General features: G+C 47.1%; 1 protein-coding gene across 1 annotated transcript; it reads right to left on the minus strand.

Annotated features, from left to right (window-relative positions):
* Positions 1–7,337: 7,337 nt before the first annotated feature.
* F5J12DRAFT_962200 (uncharacterized protein) lies at positions 7,338–9,684 on the minus strand (the record flags this gene model as incomplete). Its single annotated transcript, XM_051749951.1, has 8 exons — positions 7,338–7,932; positions 7,993–8,549; positions 8,708–8,799; positions 8,852–9,034; positions 9,090–9,417; positions 9,456–9,485; positions 9,528–9,575; positions 9,625–9,684. The coding sequence occupies 8 exons, from the start codon at positions 9,682–9,684 to the stop codon at positions 7,536–7,538; spliced, it is 1,695 nt and encodes a 564-aa protein (XP_051596255.1). The 3' UTR covers positions 7,338–7,535.
* Positions 9,685–10,301: the final 617 nt, after the last annotated feature.

The following is a 10,301-nucleotide window of genomic DNA, read 5'->3' on the forward strand; positions in this document are numbered from 1 at the left end:
AAAGGGGGTGTTCGGGAGGAACGGGGGCCTGGCCTCCGAGGTAGTACCGAAGTTGATCAGCAGGGATGGGGATGAAGGGAGCACTAGGGAGAGGGTCGGACGCATGGACGGCATTGAAGTAGTTTTTATGGATTCCGGCCCATGAAGCATCCTGTAACAAAACCTCCCAAGTGGAGTTGTGAGTGCCAGTACCAAGGCAGGCACCAACCTCTTTAAACAGCTCTCCTGAGTCGACAAACCCTAACTCCAAGGCATGCCATTGCTTTTCCTTCTCCTGATCCAGGATGTCTTCCTTTAACTTCTGCTCCGAAGCCGATGATTCCTCTTGCTTTGGGATGATGCGGTCCAGGATTCGAGAAGCAGGTGGCGCCAAGAACTCTCCTATCTGTTGCTGATGTAAATGGTGATATGCTCCACCGGTTATGGCCTTGGTAAGATCTGCAGACGCCTTCTCTAGCATGTCGATCATGATTACTTTGGACAGGGGTGCAGTTCCGCTTAATTTCCGAGTGCGGATCTTGGACACAAGTCCATTGATCATGTCTGACGCTCTGTAGATTTTAGACAACATCCCAAAATACTCAACCTGTTCTGGTGAGCACCCGTTAATGTTGTCCCCATCGTCGAAGACATCAAGCACCCTAACAATGTCCAGGTAATCACTTGCTGAGATTGGTAGTCGCTGCTGGTCAAGCCTGGCAGTGGCAGTGGTTGCGAGGAGGTCGAGGGTTGCGTGTTGAGCACTGTCGGAGTAGGTAGTGAAGGCAGTGCGTAAGTGGGTAGATTCAGGAGCATCGGAGTCACCGGTGGCGGTTGTTGGACGATCGGGGTCATTGTCAATGCGTGCTTTACCCTTTCCCTTTTGGTTACTGTCCTCACTGAGGGGGACTCTGGCCTTCGGGGCAGGCGCACGCCTGACGGAGAACCCCTTGAGTGGGTGCGGTCTGAGAGTGTGGGTGACAGGGGGTGATATCGGACGGGGTTGAGAGACGGGTGAGGAGAGCCTGGAGATATGAAAGCCAGCGGGGGATGCTGGAGGCGAGGTTGGGGCATAGACACTGACGGAGGGTATGAGACCGTCGTTGTCAGCGTAGTAAACAGATTCTGGGGCAAGGGGGAGGTCGGCATAGTCATTTTCTGTGTTAACAGAGTGAGGGGAGTCCATTTAATTTTTGAGGTGACAAGCGAGCTTGTACTGGTCGAGGGCTTCAGATGCATGGTCTTTTATGTGTTCTTCGGGTTCCCAAGTATTTGATGAATGGGGGAACCCTTTCCACTTGACAAGATAATGTCTTTTCCCTCTTCAGCCATTGACCTTGTGATTTAGTATTGACTCGACCTCCCACTCAATTTCATCATCGACCAATTTGGGCAGAGGAGCTGCGGGCGCAGCCCCATAAACCTCATTTTTGATGAACGGGAAGATCCAAGAAGTGTGGAACACTGGGTGTACCTTCCAAGTGGCAGGAAGGTCCAATTGGAAGGCGACTGGGGACATGAGCTGAGTCACTTTGAAGGGCCCGAGATGTTGGGGCGCAATCTTGTCACACTGGTTTTTGATGTGCAGGTGACTGGTATCCAGGAGAACGTTATCTCCTACTTTCGGCGCAACATAAGTCCCTTTTGAGCGACTCTTCATCAACTCCTGTGCTTTCCGATGAGCCAAGACTGCGACGTCACGGCTCAAGGCAAGGCGTTCCAGCCTCTCGTCGACTGATGGGACCAGGGTAAGCCGGACCTCGGGATAAGGAGAGGGGTCATATCCAAGAAGGAGGGAGAACGGAGTCATTTGATGAACGGAGTGGATCCAGGAGTTGTGGGCGAACTCAGCAGAAGGTAACTTCGACGCCCAGGAGTTAGGAAACTCCGAGCAGTACAGTCGAAGATACCCTTTGACTTCTTGATTAATGCGTTCGCTTTCTCCGTTGGTTTGCGGATGGTATCCGGACAACATCTTGGTTTTTACTCCTATCGCCTTGTATAGTTCCTTGGTAAATGACGAAGCAAACTGGGGTCCGCGATCTGAGATTACTGACTCTGGGATTCCATACCAGGAATATATGAATTGATGGAAGAGTCGGGCGAGTCCAACAGAGTCAATAGTTTTGTGGCACGGGACGAAAAGCGCTGCCTTTGACAGGCCTTGATTGACAACTGTGAGAATAGTGTCAAACTTTTGTTCTCCCGAAACTGGGAGATCCGTGATGAGATCCATAGATATTTGTTGGAATGGGAATGGGGCTTTGGGAGTATCGTGCGGGACGACTGGCGGTGTTGGCGGGTGAGTAACCACCTTGGTGGTCTGACAGACCAGGCATCCTGCGACATAAGCTTTGATATCTTTTCCCATACCTTCCCACCATACTTCCTTTCTCATTTTTGCGAACATTGCTTTTTGTCCTGGGTGACCGGAGGACTCGTGATCGTGGTAAGTTTGCATACAATGGTGGCGATGATCGGGAGGGATATACAGCCTTGTTGTTCCGAACCATTTTGTTCCGTCTTGTGCGATGGTTACGTTTTCCTTTGGTTCTGGGCCTTTCGAAACCTTTGACGTATCGTTCTTGATGCATTCGTAAAGGTCCACGGAGATCACGTAAACACCCCTAGCTCCTTTGTTAATCTTCTCAGATGGGCGAGCAGTAGGGACCCGTTTCCCCTTTGGCGCTTCCTCAGTTGGGTGGGAATATGGTTTGGTGTTTCTTTTTGTGGTTGAGCAATCGGCAGGAAGATGTCCCACACAGCACAAACGGTTGATTTTGAGTTGTTTTTGTATTTTTGTAAATGAAAATGAGGGTGAGATGAGACAAATTTGGGGACCCACCCCCCCTGAAAGCCGAAGGTCCGGAGGAAGGACTGTGGCCACCGGGGCAGGCTCTGTGGTTTCGCTCTTGCAAGAAAGAGTGTCGGTGGGGACCTGGAGGCGACCAGCCTGCCAGGAAAAACAAATGGGGTAGGATTGGACTGTGGCAGCCCAGCAAGCCTGACGTGGTGTCAGCTGTTGTGGCTCCCGGTAGTACTTGAGGTTTTTGTGATCAGTAAAGATCACAGTCGGTTCAACAGTGGAAAGAAGATAGGGGTGGAACACTTTGAGAGCTCAAATGACTGTGAGCATCTCAAGGTCATAGACTTGGTAGCGTTGTTCTGCACCAACCAGGGACTGCAAGAGGTAAGAGCAAGGATGCCACTTGTTGTCTGATCCTTTTTGTGTGAGGACTGCGCCAGTTCTGAGCTTCGAAGCGTCTGTAAATAGCGCAAAGGGCTTCAAGAAGTCGGGGATAGAGAGGACCGGAGCCAAGCATAACAAACTCTTTAGCTTTTCAAATGCAGTGTTGTGTTCGGGAGTCCACTGGTAGGAAACCCCTTTCTTGGTCAGGTTGTGAAGGGGACAAGTGATGCTTGAAAAGGAAGGGATGAATTTGTGGTAGAAGTTGCAGAATCTGAGGAACCTTCAAAGCCTGGTTAGGTTTTCAGGGGCTTCCCAGGTACTAATGGTGTCAGTCTTCGTCAGCGAAGTCTCCAAACACCCCTTTCCTATGATCATTCCGAGGAATTCTATTTCTTTGGCCTCGAAGACACATTTGCTAATCTTGAGGTGAAGTCCTTCTTTCTGGCAGATCATCAAGAACTTGCAAACACGAGTCCTTAACTCTTCCTTTGTCTTGGCATGGATCGCAACGTCATCCATATACCCAACTTGTTTTCCTTGTTGAGAGGCAAAGGTTCGGTCCATATATCGCTGGAAGGAAGGTGGTGAGTTACACTGGCTGAAGAACATTACCATAGGTTCAAACAGCCCTCTTGGCGTGATAAATGCCCCTTTCCACTTGTCACCTTCTCATACCCGAAGGTTCATAAACCCCCAACGAATATTGAACTTTGCGTAGTATTTGGATTCGACCAATTTGTCGAATAAGGCTTGCATGTTCGGCAACGGGTGTGCATCTGGGATTGTGAAGGAGTTCAGGTAGCGGTAATCTTGAATTAACCGCTTCTTTCCATCCTCCTTTGCTACGAAAAACACCGGCACTGCTTGAGGTGAAGTCGACAGTCTGATCTTTTTGCATTTGAGATTTTCTTCAAGGAATTCATCCAAGACCTTGAGTTTGTCTGGGGACATCAGATAGACTGCGGCCTTCTTGGGTTTGAAATCATCATGCAAGCAGATCTCGTGATTGAGACCCTCTTGGTGATGTGGCAGCAGGATGTCCTCTTCCAAGAACACCTTGGCGAATTCTTGATACTCCTTCGGAAGTATAACTTCCTCCTTAGTCGAGGATAAGGCAGCCTTGAGTTCTGTGGACAAAGTAGTTTTGTTAATGCTACTACTTACCACCGGTTCCTTTATGGAACCATTGCTGTTGAATTTTATGGCTGTTCCTTTGTAGACAGGGCATAGATCTCTAATAATGATGTCAGTTTCCCGGGTAGGTACAAACCCATCATCCCAACAGGTAATCTTGTTGTGTTCCCAATCCATGCATGGCTTGAACAAGCGCAGGAAAGGCATCCCAAGAAGGATATGTTCCTTCCTGACCAGCGGTCCGATATAACACTTGATGCAGATCAACCTGTTCTTGATGATTAGCTGTATGGTTACCTTTTGGGTTACCCATTCAACATCCTTTCCAGTAAATGACATTGTTTTGAATTTGGTCTTGACCCAATACGAAGGGATTCGCAATTTTTGAACAATTTGCTCCAAAATGAGCAAAACCTCTGTGCCAGAGTTGATGCAAACCATTACTCCTGCGTTATAGTCTGCCAACCACGCTCTTCCAACAGGTGAACCAACTCACATTCCGGATTCGTCATCTATGGAAGTACATTTAGCAGACAAAACAGATGCGGGACCTGCCTTAGGAGTATCAGCAGTCCCAATCAAAAATTCAACCCATAGGCCTTCTTTTCATCGTCCATCGCCAGACAATCCCCCATATAGGCAATCTTCTTGCCATCCTCGGTCAGGACAACACATATGCCTTGGGAACTCTTGCCTTGAGTCTTCTTGCAGTCATGCTTGTAGTGACCCTTTGCTCCGCATTCGAAGCATGTAATTTCGGAGTTAGAATGTCTTACATTCCGCTTTCATTTATCCATGTCTATCGCATCAGGATCTCGGGAACCTCTGCGATAATGAACAAACTTCCATTCATATCGAGATTCCTTTCCTTCAAGGATATGTTTCATGGTGATTGCTGTTCTGGCTTCTCCCGTGCACTGTATCCACTCGATGACCATGGAAGGGGCACGTCCTGAATCCAGGATCCAATTGCAGTATTCTTTATTCAATCCTTTTCCGAAGAAGATCCCTGCTTCTCATGATTCTTCCTTGAGTTGAGCCTTGTTGACAAGCCCAGTAAACTCGGCAATATACGATTCAAGTTCTCGTTTTCCTTGTGCGATGTTGGAGAGACGAAGGATTGCAAGAGCAGTCTGATTGCCGGACTCGAAAGTAGCTTTGAGATGTTCGACGAATCTCTGGAAGGTGTTGGAGTACCAGATAGTTCCATCGAGAAGCTTGTTTTCGTTTTGATAATTTTCAGCAAAGGAAACTGCTGCCCCTTTTGTCATGTATGTAAGGGCAAACAAGATCTTGAGTGATTCCATGTTGTAAACATGCTTGTTCAGGTTCAAATAACCTTCGACCTGCATGATCCAGGTCTGAAGCCCATTGTGGCTTCCATCGTATTCTCCAGGACGCCTGACATTAAACTCCCTTCCTCCATTGGGTGGGTGGCAATCGTACGAGTCGTCGGGATCTACTGGGGCCTTACCCTTACTGGACCCACCAACGGGGACCTCTGGGGGAATTACCTTTCCATAGTTCTGCATGTACCAGGCTCATAATGCCGAGTCCATAGGCGTACCTGTTGGGAACGGATTGCTTGACTGTCCACTGGCTATCTTGCGCCAGTCTTCTGCCAAAGAGCATCTCTGTTCTTCCAACCTTTCCTTCAGCTCCACTTCGGAGTATACCTTTGATGGCATCTCAGGGGCTGATTCTCCATGACCGAGTGTCATGGACATAACGGGTGATTTGCGTGCTTCTTGTTCCTTGAGGACTGATCTGAGAGAAGTGTCGGACTTCTGATCATCTTCTTCTTCTGAACTAAGCGTGACTTCCGATTCCCTAAAATGGGACAAATAGGACAGATGAGGGTTTGTGGACGTTACCAAGGGTCCTAGCCTTCCTAACGGGATGGGTGGTAGAGGAGGATTCCTTCCTAGTCCTAACGGTTTTGATCAAGGAGGGACTGGAGGTCTCAACTTCTGAGGGTTAGACACTTTTATGAAAAGTGACAACAAAAGCTGAGGGAGGATTTATTTCTTGAAAGAAACCTGTCAGCGAAGTATGTGTAGGGGTGGTGTTGCACGAGTGACTTTACGCATAGGGAGACATGAGCGCTGACTCTAGGGAGGCGATCTATTAAAGCCAGATGGCTGCCTGTAGAGCGATAAGATTTGATGAAGGGTGAAGACGAGTTAGTCTTTGCACTGAGGGAGACCAACGAGTCTTTGTTTGAAGCATAGCGGTTTGTTGAAGTTCAGTAACCGAGGGACAAGTAGACTTTTGCGAAGAGGTCGACAAGTCCCAAAAGCTGCGTGGAGTTTTTCGATTTTGTTATGCCCGAGCACAGTGACTTCTTCAAATGGAATAGGCATGAAGTGCACAAGGTGGGAGTCTACAGGCCAAACTTGTTGTAACCCCTATGGCTGAGTTACTGCGAGAATCCGACAGAGGTTCTGTCTACTGGCGAGTCCCTAAGGTTGTTCGCATGGAGAGAGAACGAGGATTAAAGCAGAGGGATGAAGCTCAGTTGCAAGCTATCAAAAAACTGCAGATACAGGACAAAGTACATAGGATTATATACTCCTAAGTACAAGTACCATACCAGTCACACGTGACATGTCATGACGTGTATCTACAGTAATCAACAAGTTCATCAATGAAATAGAAAAGAGTCATACAGTGTCAAAGATGGGGATAGGCAAGGGAACGAAGGCTATACCAGCTGCGCCATCAATGTGCAGCAAGGAGCCTGACACCGGAACTATAGTACAACATGTGAGCAATATAAATGAGTCAGAAGGAATCAGAAAGGAAGAAGTGAACAAGTCGTCCATCAGAGAGGGTGGTGGAATACCAGATCACAGTGGCAATGCGGTCTCGACAGGTATTGGAAATACCCTGTCAACGGGAGATCCGAACGTTCCCTGGAGCATTTGAGCCCCTAGGATGGCAACGGTTATTAGGGATGCGACGAGGCACATGACACATGTGACCGAGAGAAGTTGAAAAAGGAAGGACCCCTGATGGAAGCGTAACAACTGGTGCTTGCAGCAACCTGGATGGTTGAAATGCAGTGTGTAGTGATTCTGTGGTCAAATCGCTATGTTTCAACGGACCTGAATGGTTTCTTGCTGACCCGAAGCACTAGATGTGCAAGGGGCTCCCTCCTTTGGTGGACGAAGCACAAGATGCAGTTTTGGGCGAGTGTTTGACTGATCCTATTGCTGTCAGCTCTGTGAGATCAAAGTAAAAGATGCACACCACTCATGCCCAGAACATCAGTTGTCTTTGCATATTGAAGCGTGACCAGTGCCTTAGCAGCGTCATGGATCGTTTGGCCCTCAAGGTTTCTCTGTTTAAGAGCGAATGTCATTGCACGTTTGATCTGATTGAGCTCATCATCATCATTGTGCTCGGGATTGATCAGTTCGCCAACATCATTACTTTCTACCATGATATTGTGCGTGGGCATGGTCGACAAAAGGCCGAAGTCTTGAGCGATAAACTGACAGACGACATGGGGAATTATGAAGTAGGTTAGGTGCTGCAAAAGTGAAAGAGGCTGAAAAGCATCAGTGGATGTCATTGGTGGAAATAGCTGGAGTAGCATGTGCATAACAATTGCGGCACCTTTCGAACTGTAGCTGGGATGTCATCAGTTTTAAATGTTCTCAAGGAACACAATGCAGACTACTTACTATCCGCAGTGCGAGTTTTCCCATATTGCCAAAGACATTGGAGGGATGCGCATTTGAGCAAATTGCACTATTGTGTAATGATTCACTTTGAGGTCAGCTTTGAAACAGGTCCAGAGCCAGAGGTTCTCACGTGCTTCTGCATTGAACAAAAGTTTCTCGAGTTTGTCATACATTTCCAGAACACGAGAGGGGATATCTTTGAACTTGATTTTCATGGCTGGCCAACCTTTTGCCTCTGCAACCTTGAGGGCTTCGAGCTGACAATGCTCTCGTTTGATTAAGATACAGATATCCGTCTCCAAATGAATATTGGTCTTCCTTTCCTTGACAAGGCTGATGTAGGTGGACAAGGCAGTCTTGAGCTGGTCAGAGATATTGTTGGGGATCACATCTTTGCAGTCCATTCCAGGACATGTCTTTGGTGGCTGGTGACTTGCAATGGGACTGTCGGCAGTGGCAGCGGCAGCGAGCTCATGATAATCGGTGTCGTCCTTGTCCTCATCCTCGTTTGGAGGCAATCTCACGTTTGTGATCTTGATAGAGCATCCTACAGTGGTCTGTAATGCTGGTGTCAGTACAGGTTTGCCATTAGCCCACATAGAATACCTTTGAATTTGAGAGTGCCTTCATTGCTCGAGTGTTCTGCTTTGGTGAGTATGACTGAATGTCAGGTAATACTTCCTACACTGTCATTGAGCTTGCTATACTCATTCACCTTGGGGTCAGGCTTCGCTGTTACCATCTTTTGCTTTTCAGCAATGTTGGCTCGCTCCTGCTGTTGTTTCTGAGGACGAAGTTTGCTATCATCTAGTGAGACGAGAGAGTTAGTGACGGATGAGGTCTGATCCACAAAGCTCACCCAATAGTCGCCTAGAGGGCTTGGACATCTTGCTATGTTTAGTGTGTTCCAGTGAGGCTGGTGCGACAGATTTTCTCTTGACTGGCACCAGATTGTCGTCTTTGTCACTTTCGCCGCCATGCTCATCTTCTGATTCTTCTTTGCACTGTTTTTTTCGAGGACGACTTGGACGTTCGTTATGATCTATTACAATGGCCCATAGATGATTAGTACATATCAAATCATCTATGCTACTCACCTGATGATCCGCATGCACCAGACTTGGATGTCTTGCTACATACTTCCGAGGCTGGTAGGTCTGTAGATTTTCTCTTGACTGGCACCATGTCGTTGTCTTTGTCTTCATCTTTGTCTTTGTTGCTGTCTTGCCCGTCTTCTGATAGGTCTTCACCACTGTCATCATCACTTGCTTCACTTGGGCTATCTGTTTCTGAGCACAGATGATCAAAGTCAATGATGGACATGTCCTCATTAACGTCCCAAAAATCTGATTCTTCATCACCACAGATCTCTTCTGCTTTTCGTTTCCCAATCCTGTGCTGTGTTTCATATAGTTGCGACGAGTCCTGGTGAATTAAATGAAATCATTTATTGCATCGTGCACCTCGAGGTTTGAGGTAGCTTTCTTCTCCAACTGCGAATTATTGCACAGATATTGTGCCAATAAATCTCACACTGGCCATGTGTTTTCATATTTCTGGAATATCTTGTATTCTAATTGCACCTACATAGAGATTATAATGCATATATGCATATATATGACAGCAATGCACCTGAAAAATAACTTTCTCAACGAGTAGCTTGTTTTTTTGCTGCATTATCATTTGACTCATATCGAGTTTCTGGTTTGCAAGTTTGTGAATACCATGCTACTTTTATCAGCAAGATCAGTGTCATCTATGGAAAAAAAAAATACAACCTTGAGGTGATTAAAGAATTCCTTCTTCTTCGAGAGGCCCATTGCCTTGACAATACTGTAGCCCTTTCCATCACTTTGTCCTCAGCAGCCCTTTGGTCGGGGAATCAAGTCCTGGCTGCTACCATTTATCAAGGAGTCCTGTTCTTGATTAGTCTTCTTTTTGTGACAGTCCAAGTCATTGGCATGCTGGTTTCCTACATATGAAGATAAATGCTATCAATCATTCAGATGGCGTACAGCACAAGATCTGACTTATGAGTATATGAGTCTAATTGTTCTTGTAGTGACACAATTGCTTGACTGATGGCTGATAGCTGCGGTGCTTGCTTCGCATTATATGGTTTTGGCGCTTTGACCATCATGAATTAACAACTGTTAGGGGTGGAAAGGGAAGATGCAAAACAGCTTGTGCTCAGATGACATGAAAATTCTGTCAAGTCCTCAAGTCTCTAAACCATGGGTACAACTGCCGTGGTGCTGTCACGATGCAGCACAAGCACAGGGTGAAGACTCATCCTGGTTGAAACTATC

The sequence above is a fragment of the Pisolithus orientalis genome, assembly GCF_024613125.1.
Source record: "Pisolithus orientalis strain OTSU chromosome Unknown F5J12scaffold_41, whole genome shotgun sequence".
NCBI lineage: Eukaryota > Fungi > Basidiomycota > Agaricomycetes > Boletales > Pisolithaceae > Pisolithus > Pisolithus orientalis.